This window comes from Mustela erminea, chromosome 6 (genome assembly GCF_009829155.1).
Source record: "Mustela erminea isolate mMusErm1 chromosome 6, mMusErm1.Pri, whole genome shotgun sequence".
Taxonomy (NCBI): domain Eukaryota; kingdom Metazoa; phylum Chordata; class Mammalia; order Carnivora; family Mustelidae; genus Mustela; species Mustela erminea.
The window spans coordinates 119,746,099-119,763,769 of NC_045619.1; the positions used below are offsets into that span (position 1 = coordinate 119,746,099).

The following is a 17,671-nucleotide window of genomic DNA, read 5'->3' on the forward strand; positions in this document are numbered from 1 at the left end:
GGGAGAGAGAAACTCAATTTGATTCCATGCTGAGTACAGAGCCTGAAGCAGGGCTCCATCTCATGACCCTGAGGTCACAACCTGAGCCAGAACCAAGAGTCGGAAGCTTAACCGACCAAACCACCCAGGTACACCTACATATGAAATTTAATCTTTAAAAAATGCTTGTTAGCATCCAGTGTTGTCAAGAAAATGAAGCTTGGTCTCATAAGAGGCTGGACCAATAGCTGAGCTTTGAATGCAGATGCCATTTGCCTTTAGAACCCCATGTGCTTTCCCTAGAGTCACCCTCATATCCCAAAGATAGTGCAGCCTTCAGCAAACAGCTGTGGCCACACCACTATGGACGGGTAATGTTTATTTCCAGATCTCATTAAGAAGAGAAAGCCTCCTCTTTTCATCATTGACTTTTCACGCAGTTTCAATGGATAAGCTTTCACGTTTCAGTGGTGGTAATGGGGTATGTTCTGACTAGCTTTTGAAGCTTTCCAAATGTGGGGGCAGGAGGGGAGATGATAAGAGTTGGCTTTCAGAGGAGGAGACAGGATCGTTCCCACAATGCTTTTGAAAAGTCTTGTCAGATTGTATATACTGATAAGGGCACTTAAACCACAAACACACATAAAAGATATAAACAGGCCAATGTCAGGCTCATTTCCTGTCATGGGGCATCATAGCTAACCTTGTGATGAGCCTAGGGAGACTTGTTCACCAAAGTTTGAACCCCAGTTTCCGGGCCACTTTATTATTATCCTATCTGGGGAAAATCAGTCAACTAAAGAGGTTTTTAAATTTTTATTTATTTATTTATTTTACTGTCTTGCTAACCAGCAAGACGTCATTAAGTAATTCTCCTTCTCGCACATTGTGTAGTTAGTTCCAAATGCATGGCGGGAAACTCTAGTTTAGAAATTTAAGTCTCATCATTCCACACCTTACCCAGACTTGGTTCAGTTTTCTAGTTCTCACTGCTTTGCAGCAGCAGATATAAAAATCAAGGGAAAAAAGTTTCATTTAAGCTGTCCCATAATGCCATTGCATTTTGTTTCCATGTTGTTGAAAGGACACAACTGTCTCTACACACAACACCCTGAAAATGTAAATAGGTGTGAGGCACTGAAATCGTCTCCAGACAGAAGTCTCATCCAAAGCTGGCAGAGGTTAATGAGAGCAACGGCAGACATGGAGACTAGATCTGGTTGGCTAATCATAATCATCCTGTCACACAGCCTTGTCGTGACACTTGGTGCTGCAGTCAACTGGGGGGATCAGCAACATCTCCTGGTAAGAAAGGCACCGGGCTTGATATACAACTTAGATGCTTCCTTGACCTCTTCCTGGAAGGAAACCTCCCTTGCTAATACCACTGCTGCGTTCAAACAAGCAATCCATCACCACCCTCGACGCTGAGCTATTTATGCTGTCGGTGCTAGCTCTAAGCAGGAATGATGGATTTCCTCTCCACAGCTACACCCTATGTCGTGTACCAGGGATAAACATGTTTTTTACTTATTGTTCTGATGCTATTTTCTTTTTCCTTACTGTTTCCTATTTTCTAACATTCCTTCTGTGCTTTCTGTGGCCTTTGGAATGTCAGCAAATACAATACAATGTTCATTTCACCACTGCCAAGGAAGCAATGTCAATGACATCACGAAGACCTATTTGTATGTGGGAATTGCGATCTGAGACCCGCTGCACTCAGGGAGGGGAGTGTTTACATGTCACACACAGTCACAGCATGAAGAGACCATTTAAGGCAAACATTTGGTAACAAACTATTTTACGTTTATTAATATATAAAGCCCTGTTTCTCTTTTGGGTTCTGTTTGTGGAAAAGCGTATTAAATATGGGTAACAGTGGTCAATGTGATCAAAAACTTGAGAACTTAGACTTCAGAGCATTTGGTTTAATTTATTTTTGGTTTTAACGCATTTAAATTGAAAGCAAATTATCCATTAAATCCTTATTTATGTCTTTGGAGTCGGCCAACAAAGCATGTAGATAAACGCTCACCTCTGTGTTAGGTATCCTCAAATATTTTTACCTCTGAAATGTCTGTTTTGGGAATTTGATACTTTATATACGCCTATAGCCTCTATGGTTCTTCATTTCTGCATTTTTTTTTTCAGGATAATGTTAAAATAGTCATGAGTTTCTATAGCATGTAAGGATGGAATATAATCATGGCCCATTCTTTTAGATGCAGGGGGATGTTAAAATGTGGCCATTTCTATTTTCCATAAAATTTAGCACTTCATTGCTGAATTCACTATTTGAATGATGATCTCCAGGATGAATTTGGGGAAGACATTTAGAACATCATTTGGTGTCCTTTGCTCCTTGAGTGAATTACTAGTTGTGTTCATTCTACTACCTGTAAGTGTAATCAAAAGTAAGAAGGATGTGTCAAGGAATTTGTTTTGCATCTTTGCACCACATTTTCTTCCTAAATAAGGGCCTTATATTTCATGATAGATTATCTTCATGCCATTTCAGGACCAATGTAACAGACAGTGATGGCGAGGAAAAGAAACTTTAGGCTCCTGCCTGTAGTGATGGTGGTCCTCACTATGAAGTGCCGTTACTTTTTTTCTTTTTTTTTTTGAAATGTACAGATATTTTCCAAATGAAAATATTTAGGACTACCTGAAACTTTTGGAAAATATACACTTATAGCGATACACAGAAGTGATTTAATAAACTTTTGTAAAATGCTATTACAGAATTAATTCTTCTGTATTACTAATCACTATCATATATCACTAATATGGGTAGAATTTTTAAAAATCTCAAAATGAATATTGTCTAATATTAAGTTAATGTAAAAAAATACCCAGTTAAGGTCAGAAAAGACCAAAGGTAAGTTAGAAAACCTTCCTTCTTAGAAATCTATCATAAAATTTAGGGGATTTGGTTTGTAGTATTGGTTGTAGATTTTTAAAAAATTTTTAAGAAGATTTATTTATTTGAGAGAGAGAGCATGAATGGGAGGGGCAAAGGGAGAAGGAGAGAGAATCACAAGATGACTCCATGCTCAGCATGGAGCCCAATGCGGAGCTATCTCAGGACCCTGAGATCATGAACTGAGCCAAAACCGAGTCAGTTACTTAACTAACTGTACCACCTAGGTTGTAGATTTGAAGAATCTGCTATATTCTTAGAGAGTTTATATACTTTTTAAAAACTCTAAACCTTCAATCAAAGTAGCTATTAAAAAGTAATCCTTTACACAAAGTCAACACTCTCCAATCACTTCTTAGAGGGCAGGAGGTGAGATTGAGCCACACTTCACACTAGTATTTGAGAACCAAATTGTAGAGGCTGACTTCAGAGTTGTGTTCTAGTTAGAATAAGGGTTCACCATGCTGAGCATATGCTTTTTGTATCAATGTTGTTCAAACACTTAAAATTGCAAACCATGAAAGAAATATATACATTTCAGAGGGTGTCTTACTATACATATTTCCATTTATCTAATTGGATTATTTCATGAACAGGACATTGATATATTATATTTCATTCAATCTCCTTTTCTTTTAATACTGGCCTGGAGTCATTAAATTGATCCCATTCCTGGCTATGGGTTGAAGTCCATAGTGGGCTTTCACGTACACTGCTCCCTACAAGTCTTATCCTCATTAAATATTATTTTCAGCCATGAAGGAGCAAACAGAATAGACAGTGAAAAAGCAGTTGCTCTTGAATATCTGAAAAAGTCAGTCTTAGGGAAAAGATGTAGCTATTTACATGCTTTGACTTGGAATTACCAGAGAAGGCCTGGAAGGAAGGCTCTGAATGAATATATGATTATACCTTCTCACAAGGAAACTATCAGAGACTCATTAACTCTTGAAGAGTTAGATTTAAGACTGCAAATGTATAACCTATGCTTTTTGCAAAAATTTTATCCTTAAGGATTAGCTGATCCCCAGGTGAGAGCATGGTAGGTATGTAGAAGGGGTGCTGGTAAGGGTGGGAGAAGGAAGGCAAATCAGACTGAGGAAAAATGGAGGTAAATGGTGGTGGGAGGGTACTCAGGACAAAATTTTACTGAAATGACTTGGTTTATAGATGAATCTCTTTCCTTAAAAAAAAAAATAATGAATGAATAAATAAAAAATAAATAGATAACAAAATTGAAATAGCAGAAACAAAGGAAAAAATGATCTGCGGAAGTCTGGGTTCTAATTTCAGGAGAACTTTTAAGGTTAAGGAGCTTAAAGAGTGGTCATTCATTTCACTGTGGATCTCTTGAATGCTAACCATCATTTAGGCACTTAAAGATCTAACCTTCTGATTTGGAGATCGAAGTTAATGCTCATGTTTGTTTTCTCAAGACGTGGAACAGCAAATCGGAGGCCCAGAGAATACTAGAAGAAAAAAAAATCAGAAGACACTAAGTTTATGACAGGGAGGGACTTCCTACACAGTGTAGAAATCTTTTTTAAGTCATCCCTGCAAATCCCCACCCGAGATTACTGGCCTTTTCTCTGCTTCCACCTGGATTGTTGAGAGGAAGTCATGCAGCCAAGACTGCGGGACCCAGACAATTCAAGTCCCTATATGTTTTTTTCCTTCCCTTCATTTAGCCCTGTACAGACTCTTCTCTGGCTGCCTTCCTATGTGCTAAATTAAAAGCAACCTAAATATACAAGCGATGCTTGATTTGGAAAGCTCTAATGCTTATGTTTCATGCACATTTAGGTGATCATTGAAATTATGCCTGCAAAGCCTATGCAGATATATGGAAAATGCTTCTAATGTAATGATGACCCATAAAGAAACAGGTTACACAGTTGTATGTGCAACGTGTTTTACCTAGTGTTTTAAAAGTTTATCGATGGAAAAATTACTGTACAGGAGTGAGGGTGTATGGTAAGAAAATATACCAGGATAACATTCTATGGCTATGTTAAGGTTATAAGTGCAGGGATTGTTTTTTCCACCTTTATTTTCTAAAGTTTTGAACCTGCTCTTACTGTTTTCTTGAGGACACATTTTTAATACTTTGGGAAAGTTTTAAAATGGGAAACATCCAACGATAATATAAATAAGGAAGTAAAAATAAGAGCTAGGTAATTATATGACTTACTCTCCCATGTACTGTGCTAAGCCTTAAATGCCTTGTCTTACATAATCATGACAACCACCCCACAGGTAGGTATTGCGATTCCTGACATTTTACTATTGAGCAGTAATTTGAGGATTAGGGTGTTCAAGTGCCTTCCTCCAGGTGCACAGTAAATGAATTGTAGAGTTGGAATTGAAATTCCTACAAACTGACTCCAAGACCTGTACTCTTGACCACTATGCTGTAAAAATAAAATCCGTAATTAAAAACTCATGTTAATATGAACCAGTAATAATATGAACTAATAAGAGACCTTCATGTGTAAACCTGGCGATTCACAGACCTGTACCCCTGGGGCTAATAATACATTATATGTTTATAAAAAAATAAAAAATAAATTAAAAAATAACAGACCTTCTTTTTTATCATAAATCATCATTATTTCACTAGCCCTTACTGATTGTGCTACAAGCCAGGAACTTCCCTAGTAGCGTCATATAATTGCACTGCTCCAAATAGTCCTAAACATGGGGATTCTCCATTTCAGTGTGACTCGTCCAGGTTTCACAACTGTTAAATGGCAAAGCTGGGATTTAAGCCCAGGTGTGTCTAATTTTTAAGCCCATACATCCTTATGCTGAAGCCATGATGAATTCCTTTATATTAACAAATGTGTGATTTTCAGTCAGACCCCGGGGACTTTGCACATAAACTTCTCTCTTCTTTGGAAACCTCTTAAAACTTTTCCTACTTTTTCTACTTGAAGAGGTTCTACTCATGCTTCAAAAATCAGGACAAGAGATCCTCCTGCAATATACTGTCTGATCCCACAGGCCAGGTCAGGCAGAAATTTTCTCTTTATTCCCTGTCTCCTTCTTTGTTACTCTCCTATCACTCAACCTCTGATATTGCTACTTTTGAGTTTCTTTTTGAGTGGGGATTGTATATTTTCATCTTGATATTGTGAGACTCTAGCTTACCATCAGGCATACAGAAGGGGTACAATAAAAATGGCTGAAAGAATGATATGAGAGAGTGTGCTATTGTCTGCCCAGTTCCAGTGATGGGGATCTTACTGTATTGTGGTGAAGCCTGGCTAATGTTGGTGTTCATTATAGAACAAGTCGTCCTGGGACAGAGATACAACAATGATGATGTGACAGTTTCATATCAGTAAGAGACCCGTGTGTTTTCAAAGAATCAAACACTAGATCTCTGGGCACTGATTCTAAAGAGCCCTTATGGAACCACTACTTTTTGGATTGAAAGATTTCCTGATTGAGAGATTTACAAGTTTTTATTAGTCCTATTGGCATACATTTTATATCACTATAGATATACAAAAATGACATCACTACTTAAAACTCAGAAGTAATACTTCTGAATATTACCTTGAGGTTTTTTTTTGTTTTTTTTTTTTTTTTAAGATTTTATTTATTTATTTGCCAGGGAGAGGGCACAAGCAGGGGGAGCAAGAGGCCGAGGGAAGGAGATAAGCAGGCCCCTTGAGGAGCAGGGAGCTTCATGTTATGCTGGACTAGACCCAGGAGCCGGCGATTATGAACTGAGCCGAAGGCAGATGCTTAACCAACTGAGCCACCCAGGTGCCCTGCCTTGAATGTTTTATTAAATTAAAATAAAAAGTGACTTGAAAACTATTTTTTTTAAATACTGGGACTGAAATAAATGGACCTGGTGATTTATAATGCTTTTTAATATTTAGGGCTGATTTTACATTTGGAATTTTACTACAATCCACTGAGACCATTTTTTTAAAAATACAAAATGAAGAAGTAAATAAATCAAAATGTTTTGTAACAAAACAGAATGCAATAAAAATGTGATGTATTTAAGGGCATTAAAGGGTGAGATAAGAAAGCTATTAGGTTTCTTCCACTATAGACCTCACAGATAAATGAATACAAACAATTTACTTCCTTGACTCCCCAAAATTATTTGCTGGTAAAATGGATTGACATCCTGTCACATAAACACATTTGTGGTTAAGACCACACTGCCATTTTTACCCTCCACTTAGAATGTCACCAGTGGGCAATTTTTTCCCCAAGATTATTCTTAGTTATTAATGATCTTAGATGATCTCTGGTTTACATTTAACATTTTTATTACTGAAAAAGGAATGAGTGCCTGGTCACCTCTAGATGCAAACACTGTTGTTACCATGTCAATTTCCTCCTTTTTGGCCTTGGGTAGACCTCTTTCACACCAAACTTGGTGGATTTTCCAAGGAAAATCCAATGGAAACTAGTAAAAGGACTTAGAGTTTTTAGATAAAAGGATTCAAATGAAAAATGTTCTAACTTCTTAGCTTAGAAATCCCATTCTATATTTCATGGCTTCATTTAAAAATCTCAACTCATCTGTTATTCATTAGTTTTTATCCAAGTACTTTTCCAAATTTTGCAGACTGGATAGAACATGGACTTTGTGTTCAGTCCTGGTTTAAGCCTTGGTTTTGTCATTCATTACCTGTGTGACTTTGGGAAATTTATTTGACATTTCTCAGTTTCTTCATCTATAACAAAAGAGAAATACTTAGCTCATGGGATTGTTGGTTTTGAAAATTTAAATGAGATAACATAAAAAAAAAAAAAATCCAGTGATGGGTTTGTAACACAGAGGGCAATCAGTTCATGTTAGCTAATAAAAATCTACTTATAAAATTTTATCTTGCATTTAAATATTTACTTTTTTTTTGACCCAGCAAGTGAGTTTACTAGACTATAGCTTGGCACACTTTGTAAATATCTGGGATCAGTGGAATAGAGTTTATTAGGGTATAGAAAAGCAAAAATATTATTCTAGCACAATACCCTAAAGTATGAATTCAGAATAGATATTTCTTGATAGTTTCAAATGCTCAAATAAGTGTGAGAGATCATGGGTTAAAAGGTTTATTTATTGAAGGACTGCTCAGCATCTTTAAAATGTAAAAGTGCACCTGATTGCCCCAAAGGCAGATATGATACTCAGCAGTGACCACAGAACTCATTTAAAGGCTTATTTCAAGGGATCAGTACTCTTTGGAATATACTTTGGAAAGCTATTCTAATAAAAACCTATGCAATTATAAATTTTTATAAATTTTTTTTTCAAATAGGCCACTTTACTGATAATCATAACTATTTATTTTAAAACAGGGCTATGTATGTTTCATTTATGCAGCATTTAATTATGCAGTATTTGCAGATTTCAGATTTTTTTCTGATTTATGACTTCAAAATAAGTATTCCCACTGAGATATTTATTATAAGAAGTTACTATGTGTATTTAAATGGCTATTGAATAAAATAAACTTATTGTCCACAAGTAATCCTGAATGTGAAAATTTCCTAAATCTGGAAACAAAGAAAAAGAAGAAAAACATGTCCTTATTCTATCAAAAGCACATTATAGATCATTATTAACTCTTTTGTTTCTCTTGCTTCAATTTTCTGTATTATTCTTCAATTAAAGTGCATGGAAAATATAGACCGGGCAAAACTAACTCAAAAGCTGGGTTATAGTAACATTTTAATGCAAAAATGCTATGAATGATAATGAATGAATGATATTCATATGGGAGGCATATCAAAAATAGAAGCTTAATCATCTTTGCTAAAAACTTTAATTATGTTATTTTTTAAGTTATTTACTGAATACAAAGAAAAAAATTGCAATGACATTTGAAGAAAAAATATCCCAAGAAAAAATGTGTAGCAAAAATATCTTCATAAAGCATCTAAAAGACAAGTAAGAGTAAAGTCAAAAGAGAAAGCATATAAAAGTCTTCATCTTTTTGTGTGTTTAACCTCAGAGTCCCTGCTCTGTATAGGATATAATGCTCAATTCACCACCCTGGTAATTTCCTGCCCAATTTGTTTTAGTTGCCAGGTGCTAACCTGCTGAGTACTAATTGGGGAGCTTTGTACTAGCTCTCTTTAAAATTCAATTAGAACTTAGTAAGGGCTTCTGGTTTTCTCTTACATTTGTTCCAGCCACCATAGGGTTCCCAAGGTCACACACCACCATCCTGGTTATATTTTCCATCTTGTATTCACAGCTCAGTGGTCGCAGCCCCTGCAATGGGAAAGAACACCAGCGTAGAGCTCAGGGGGTAAATAAGTTACATCCTGTCCCAAAGGCAATGCGGTGGGCCAGGAAGCTTCTCTTGATTTCAAACACCTGTGCGGGCAACTGTGCCCAAGAATTCATGTGTGACTCAGAAGAGAAACTTGAGAGAAAAAAAATCAAATTTTTATTATAAGAAGAAATTGGATTGGTAAACATAGTTAATGTGTTTCCCTGAGGAGGAAAATGCTTACTATATAAAATAAGGAACATTTTAGAAATATTTTCACTATTGCTAATGTTAAATTTGGGCCTTAAAGATCACAGATAAGTAAAGATCACTGAACAAAGTTATTCTTACAATAAATGAAATGACGGGTATTAATAGACAGGTATTTATAGAGGATATTGTATGACGCAAGAAGCATTTGTAAGGGATCTGCTCTGAACACAAATTCTTACACACCATGGTCCCAGTTTGAGATTACACACTATTAATCTTAGTTCCATCCTCTAAATACTTCAGATGGGAAGAGAGAATACTTTGATGTTTACCCAGGGCTTCCTGTCTCCCTTCTTCCCCCTATATCCTATTTTCATTAGAAAGTATAAAAACTCAAGTTTGAAGAGGTATTTAGAACTGTGTGCTGGACAAGTCAGCAAGGTTACACCTGACAAGAGGGAGAAGTAAAGGAGCTTTATCTTTGAACTTCTTTCCTCCACTCCAGCTCTACCTTTTGTCTTCATGCTACCCCAGCCACCTTGAAATCCATACCTGCTCTCCACCCTGAGCCCCTTTCCATTTGTCAAAACCTAATGTGCCTATGGCCCTGATCCACCTTTGGCAATAGCTACGAATGTCCACCCATTATTTCCCCCTCATTTATTAAGAGCCACTAATGTATGACCCATCTTTCCATTCCCAGAGATAAACTTGCAATATGAAGACTTTCACAAAGGAGCATCCTTTTGGGAATTTCTGCCCCAGGAGAGATCCAAGGAAGAGAGTTCTGAATATGAGGACCATTGGTCCATCTGTCAGCTCTACTGAGATTTCATCTAAGGAAGTAATGTGACTTTTCACATAAGTTTCAGAAACCATCCTCCATTCCATTCTTTCCACTTAATTCAGAAAAACTAAGATCCAACACCAAAACAAAGAAGTGCCAAGAAAACACATCCAGGTAAGGAATTTTCTGAGTAAATCATATGCTTTGAGAAAATTAACTTCAGGGGAACGGGGGCAGTGTGCGGGGGGTGGGGGGGTTGTATCTGTTCTATTCCTAATGCCTAGGACAGTGCTGGGCACAAAGTAGCAAATGGTAGATACAGAGCAGAAGTAGTTCACACTACTTCCTAAGAGAGTCTGAAATGACACAGACAGAAACCCAAGTAACTATAAAATCCTCGCTCCTGTAATCAACAAGGGAGGCATGTCCACTCATAAGAAAGACTGAATGACTGGTATCTAGAGGCAATTTAATACCTGCTCTTTCCAAATAACCTGAATGATATCCTAAGCAGCTAAGAAACATAGTTTCAAAAACCTGGTAATACTCTCTCCTCTGGAAAGTAGAATTAGAATGTATAAATTCTTAAGGATCTGTAACTAACCCTAATTGCACAGAAAGAATTTTGTGTTCGAATTATTAACTCAGTCCTGAAAACAGAAAAAAGAACCCAGCAAAATCTTTTCAAAATGTCCATGAGTCTTTTTAATATAATTCAAGGACTTTGTTTCTATAGTAAATATTTTATCTTATCTAAAGGTTAAAAGTTACATGTACATTTTTTTCAACTTCCTAGAAATAACTTTTTTTTCACATCAATCAAAGATCTTTTCTAACCCCAGAACCTCCCACTCTTTTTCTTTTTTTAACCTTTATTTCCTTTCCCGGAGTGAAACAATGATTGTTTTTCTAGATATTTCTAGATTATTTTCCTTAGCTATTCCAGGGTCACTCCTGCTCTAATCCATTTATAGCTCTTAACATAGTATTCATTCACTAAAAATATTTACTGTGTACCTGCTGTTTGCCAACCATTGATAAAATGATCCCTTGTCCTCAGTGAATTTCCAGTGAGCCTAACAATTGTAATAAGTAATCACAAGCACTTGTAACAAGGAATGGAAACATAATCAGTATAGTTTGAATTTTATGATAGGAGAGAGTCATAGTGATAGGGGAGGTTAAGCACCTAGATTTAAGGACCAGAAAAGCCCCACCTGAAAGAAGTGACATCAAAGCTGGGCAGTGCAGATCAGTGGTTCAGAGCCCGGGGTCAGACCTAACAGTGGATGTGTGAGTCTCACTTCTGCTACATACTAGCTGTGTAACCTTGGGCATGTTGCTGAATTTCTCCTCGTCTCTAAAGTAGGGCATACTGACAGACTTGCCGTTTCTCTATAAGGCTGTTGTGAGGATTAAGTAAATTAAATCCATATAAGATCTCAGAGCAGTGCCCAGCCCATCTCAATTGCTCAGTAAATGTCTGCAGCTTCAATCATGACCCAGATGAAGTCTGAAGGATAAAGAGAAAGAAGGAAACTCAATAAGGGGGAGGAGGGAGTGGAACTGGTGCATCAGAGAGAAGGAACAGCAGCTACAGTCTCTGTAGCAAGAGAGCACGTGGGTATTATAGAAACAGGAGACAAAGTCAGTCCTGCTGGAATTTAGGGTGTGTGATAAAGGAAGGACTAGAAGCCCGGTGGTGAGGCTAAAGGGGAGAACAAGAGTGATAGAATTGAGGTCCTTGTAGTTATGAAGGGATTTGGATATTATCCTAAAAGCAATGGGGTTTTTTAGCAAGAAGAGATCGGGTCAGATTTGCATAGGAAAGGGAGACGACTACCCCTCTGGCGAGCAGAGCAAAGGCAGGCAGGTGGGGGAGATGAGTTAGGAGACTGTTGTCATCTCAGCAAAAGATCACATCAGCTCAGATGAAGGCAGTGAGAGTGGTGGTTAGGTGGAGAGAGGAGATGAACTGGAAAGTCTGGGATGGAGTGGGCTGCAGAAACAAGGTGGTTACTGGTCCTCTGGGACAGGAAATGGGAGTGGGGGAGAAGCACGAGTGTGGGAAGATGACAAGCCTAGTTCTGGACACGCTGACTGGGAGGTGGGTATGAGGCAGAGGAATGCAGTATGGGAGGTCTCCTAAATAGCCAAGTTCATCGACAGAAAGTAGAATTGTGCTTACCAGGGGCTGGAGGAAGAGGGACTTAGTGTTGGGTGTAGATGGAGTACAGGGTCTCCATCAGGTAAGATGAAAAAGTTCTGTGCTGGGTGTTGCACCAGAATGTGGGTGTACTTAATGTCACTGAACCACACATTTAAAAAGTGGCCCAAATGGTAAAATTTTATATTGTGTATATTTTACAACAGTAATAATATCAATAAGAATCATAATATAAAGTACATAGGCCCTTATTCTTAGAAGAATTTAGAAAATGTCACCAAAGGGAAGTATGAAGTCTGGCTCAGTGAAGGTTTCCAGAGAAAAATGGTCAGCATCCATATTTTCAAAAAGATGAAGTTTTCAGCAAAAGAATAACAAAACTTACAATCAGATAATCCTAATATGTTTCCCCCTGGAGAAAAATGTTTAAAAGAAAGAGAAAAGAAAAAAACCTTGAACTGCGTTTAAATAAAAAATACACAAATCTCAAACTGCTTAAAAACAAAACAAAAAAAAATAAATTAGAATGTGGCTTAGTCATGTGAAATTCATAGACAGAGCAAAATCTCTGCCCAAGGGAAACTGATGGAAGAAAAATAGTTAAAGACTTCTTTGAGATTATGGATAATGTCTGTTGTAATGTTTACAGCCAAAGATAGAAGCGATAAAGGTTCTCCCGTATTTTCCACACACCAAAGGGAACAGTAAACTGGATGTTTTGCTAAAAGAACATTTTAGAATAGATGCTTTGTTTCATGAAGTCAGGGGTGGAGGACCATGAAGGAATCAAATGAAAATAGGAGTAGAGCCCTGGAATATTTAAAAAAATAACATACTTGAACTTTTTTGTTTGTTTATATGGTATTTGCATGTGAGTGGGTATAGGTGATATTTTTCTACAAATCTGCAACAGAAAGTTGTGATTTTTATGACTGCCAAAGATACATGATTATTACTCACCTGGATTTATTTTTTTACTATGAAGATAATTTAACCAACAGATAAACTACAAGAGTAGAGGTATAAGTAGAGAATTTTACATTCCTTACATTTTTTAATGCCCATAAAGTATCAACGTCACAGCAATTTGCTAACATCTCTTTAGGGGAATTATTCTTCATTGAATTATTTAGTCATTCGAATGCTCAAACTCCTCAGAGTCTGTGGTATTTGGCAACTAACAGACAGTTAACAAATCGTAGTTAAAGGAGCAAACCCATCAGCAATTCCTGAAGGGGAGTCCCATCGTGCCTGGCTCCCATGAAAGGGTGTTAAGCTGGGTCTCTTCCCCAGTTTGTACATTTCTCAAGACAAGAAACTCTCCGTTATCCTGCAGTGTATTTATAGTGGCTTTTAAGACCAAGTGGTTAAAAATACAGCAGAATCTTAGAATGCCCCGAGTAGGAAGATTCATGGTCTGATAAGGAAAGATCATTAAAAAACATGGCTGTCAGTTTAATAAATGGTGGCATTGCCCGACCGACAAATGATGAAGACCTGGCTTTTCTTGGTCCCAGGCCCAAAAAGGTGGGCCACGAAGGGGAAAAAAATGAATGTTTCCTTTCCACTGCCTGTCTAGGCTGTTATCAGTGCTCAGCTGGGACTGGTTGGACCTTCCTCGTAAGCAATAATGAAAACCAGACCTCCTGGGACCTGCTTGAAGTGCAAAGGAACTAAAAACAAAGGCCTGAAAATAGCCAGCGAGGGTGGGAGTTAGCAGGGGAATCAACCCATAGGTCGCATTAGCGAGCTTCTCCTGTAGCCAGTTGTATTCTCTTCCTTGCTCTCCATCTTTGGCCAATTTATCTCTGCACTATGGCCAAGAAAGATTCAAATACTGCTTAAGACCACTCCCTTTCCTGGCTTATTGCTATTATGATGATCAAAGTAAGGTGCCATTTCGTCCTCCTTTATTTGGGAAGAAAGTCTCAGCTAAGATGGCTCGACTTAACATTGATTTGACTTCAAATATATAACTAGCTCTTTTCTACTCTGAATATTGGGCAAGGCATTACCTTGTTGCTGCGTTCAATCCCAACATAGTCTGCCTCTTCTGGTATCATCACAAAGAGTTCAGCTTCATAGGCACCTTCTCCTTCATTTCTTGCATTGATCATGAGCGTAAGATGATTTTCATCTCCAATGATGACCTGATTCTTATCTCTAAAATGCAGTTTAAAGCGAATATTAGGTAACATATTTCTCTGGATTCATAGTTACTTTATTTAAAGACTAGGAAGAAAAGGAGAAAGATGTGGGAATATAAGACTTGGACAAGAAGATAGTTCTCCATGAGGAGCTGGTAAGAAGAAGTGAGAGAACAGCATCTCTAGGGCAGGAAAACATCCTGGTAATATTTAACAACAAGCTCTCAAAAAAGGGCATGGGAGGGGTTCCAACTTGTAGCTGATTTCAATTTCTGAAATCTTCGTTTGCTGATTCCAGTGGTGTAAATCTTCCCACTGTGGTCAATTTCAGGCTACTGACCTACTTCATCTGCCAGCAAAAATTCCAGGAAATTTGACAGCTGGCTCACAAGCCGGGATGAGGCAGCTCTGGGACATGACTGAACACACCCAACAGGAAGAAGATGAACAATGGGAAAAAAGGGAGAGACCTTTTGGAAACGAATAAGGGAGGGTGGTGTGAATGCCCAGTGAGCCGTAAGAGGGAAGAAAGAGGCAGGTAAAATAAGATATCGAATAGCTGATTGAGGATTTTGAGGAAATTCTCTCCAAACCTCAAACTGAGCCAACATTTGGAAATGCCTTTGCCACTTTCGACCCTTAATCAAAGCTATTGCCTTGGATACTGGCTAAACTGGGAAGTTCAGGGAAAAAAATCTGCCAAGCAGATTTCAAACACTGGCAGTGGGATCGACTTTGGGTGTGTGTGTATTGGGGGTGAGGAGCATGAATCTGTTTTTCCCCACAGAGGATGTTTTATCTTGGTCTCATTTCTTTCCATAACAAAATGTAGACCAGTTACCAGTGCTAGACTGGGGACTCCCCATTGCAGGCAACTGGGAAGCCCTTTGATTCTTTCCTTTTTGTTTTTTTGTTTTTTTGGGGGGTTTTGTTTTGTAAAGATTTTTTTATTTATTCAGAGAGAAAGGGAGGGTGAGAGAAAGAGAACATGAACAGGGAGGAGGGGTAGAAGGAGAGGGAGAAGCAGACTCCCTGCTGAGCAAGGAGACCTGACACTGGTCTCCGTCCCAGGACCCAGGGATCATGATCTGAGCCAAAGGCAGATGCTTAACCCACTGAGCCACCCAGATGCCCCAAAGGACTTAGATTCTTTTTTGTTTTTTTTTAAGATTTTTATTTATTTATTTGACAGACAGAGATCACAAGTAGGCAGAGAGGCAGGCAGAGAGAGAAAAGGAAGCAGGCTCCCCGCTGAACAGAGAGCCCGATGTGGGGCTCAATCCCAGAGCCCTGGGATCATGACCTGAGCCGAAGGCAGAGGCTTTAACCCACTGAGCCACACAGGTGCCCCAGGACTTAGATTCTTAATTTGATTTTGGGACACCTTCTGCTTTACTTCACAGAATGCCATTAATTTTTTTCCAGAAAATTAAAAAAATCAATTTCATTTTGGCAAGTTTAAGGATGATTCTGAGTCATGAGGTGCTGCAAAAGCTGGTTTGGGTTAGGTATAGCTAGAACCAGCCTGAGTCTCCTGCTCCCAGGACTAAGGCAAGTATGGACAACCTGAATCACCAACCCCTAAGAGAAGTTCACTTTGAACAAGCACTTTTTCCCCCTACTTTTGCTGAAAGATGGTAAAATCGTAGGATGTGTCGGTTGACACCAGTGACAAAGAACTGACCTAAAACACAGGCTAAACAAAAGTGTAGCCAAGCTCAAGAATTTCATGCAGAGTATTTTTTTTTTTGTAGTAGTATTAGTAGTTGGAAGTGTATACTTTCTCCAGAGAAGCTTTAAATAAACACCTGTATTCCATTAGATAAAGTGTACACGTTTATTTATTTAAACTTACTGTCTAGCTGACAGCTTCAAGTCAGGAATGCACACGTTGTCTTCTCCACAATCCACAAGGATGTGAGCCTGTGTTGTGCAAACAGCCGTCAGGAATAATCTGGGAAAACCTGAATCGCATCCTTTTTTTTTTGAAAAGTATGAACAAGTCCACAAATTAAACCAAAGCCTTCATTTTGCTCAGCAGCTTCTGCCCCACTAGACACCCTAGCCGAGGCAGTGATCTCCCAAAACAGCCGAATTGACATAATTGCCTGATTCTCATTCATTCTGTGGTGTCCCTAAAGGAGGCCACTCTGGCCGTGTTTGGAGAATCACAGACTGTATTGCTTCCCTCATAGACACAGTATGAACAAAGTAAACCTCGGTTGCACAAGGTGAAGGGCCTCTCCAAACATGATGATGCAGTGTTTCAGGAAACACTTTAGCTCTCCAGTGGGACGAGTTTGTGTGCAGGAATGCAGACAAGAGTGGCTGGGTTTGGTCTTAAGGTCACAGGAGCGTTGCCCAGGGCCTGACTGGGAATCAACCATCCAGGGTTGTCAGGGACCTACCTGTTGGGTCACAGTGTTTTCCCTGTAGTAATTCAATATCGGTTTCACTTCCAAGCCTTCTTTAAAGGTGGATTCATCCAAACTGTAATTCAAACTAATGTTGATTGGAGATAATTTATCTCTGAATTCAGTTTCATCCTAGGGAAAATAATCATACACTCAAGGAAGGCTCCAGGAAATAGCTACAAGATGTTAGTCTGTGAAAGGCAGGCGACATTTGACTTCAGTCAGTGGAAGTGAACGATCAGGTGATTATCATGGCAGCCGGCTTAGGTTTGTGTGCGATACAGTAGGCAGCTTAATTAATTAATACATGTTCAGGGATGAAATCGTTTAGGGCTGAGGCCTCATGGAAGTACATGCTTCAAGAGGCAATCTTCAGGTTCCCACATAGATGAGTAAAATTGCAAAGGAAAACAACTATACTTATATATGGAATAAATGTCATGGAAAGTTTTGTGAATTGGGCTCAGGGGGAGAAGACATCTTGATTCTCCCCCTCTTATCATCTCTTTAAGTTTGCGTGAACTTCAAAACACCTTTAGCACCCTTGAACTCCCTCAGAAAATGAAACAGTTCCCTTTAAGGTGAAGAGGATAGCACAAGCAAAGGCCCTGAGCACTTAGTAGGACCACCTCAGACCACGCAGAGGAAATGCCACTTTCAGATGTGTGACAGTCATGGTCATAATGAGACTTAAGGGTCATGTGCCCAGATTTTCATTCTAGAACATTCCAGAGCACATTTGTGAACTTTGTCCTCACTGGGTTCTCTCACCCCCTCACTAAGTCCG

The 17,671-nt window shown here is 38.5% G+C and overlaps 1 protein-coding gene and 1 long non-coding RNA gene across 2 annotated transcripts in view; one reads left to right on the forward strand and one right to left on the reverse strand.

Annotated features, from left to right (window-relative positions):
• The window catches only part of ITGA8 (integrin subunit alpha 8), a 173,171-nt gene that overhangs the window by 47,958 nt on the left and 107,542 nt on the right, over nt 1-17,671 (reverse strand). The window contains exons 18-22 of the mRNA XM_032349497.1: nt 16,879-17,016; nt 16,326-16,393; nt 14,339-14,486; nt 9,063-9,155; nt 4,295-4,374 (exon numbers count right to left, since the gene is read on the reverse strand). Coding sequence (XP_032205388.1) covers nt 4,295-4,374; nt 9,063-9,155; nt 14,339-14,486; nt 16,326-16,393; nt 16,879-17,016 — 527 coding nt within the window. The remainder of the gene's footprint in view (nt 1-4,294; nt 4,375-9,062; nt 9,156-14,338; nt 14,487-16,325; nt 16,394-16,878; nt 17,017-17,671) is intronic.
• On the forward strand, nt 1,696-15,292 carry LOC116594280. Its single transcript, XR_004287135.1, has 3 exons — nt 1,696-1,770; nt 10,073-10,330; nt 14,802-15,292. It is a non-coding gene; the product is annotated as an uncharacterized LOC116594280 (long non-coding RNA).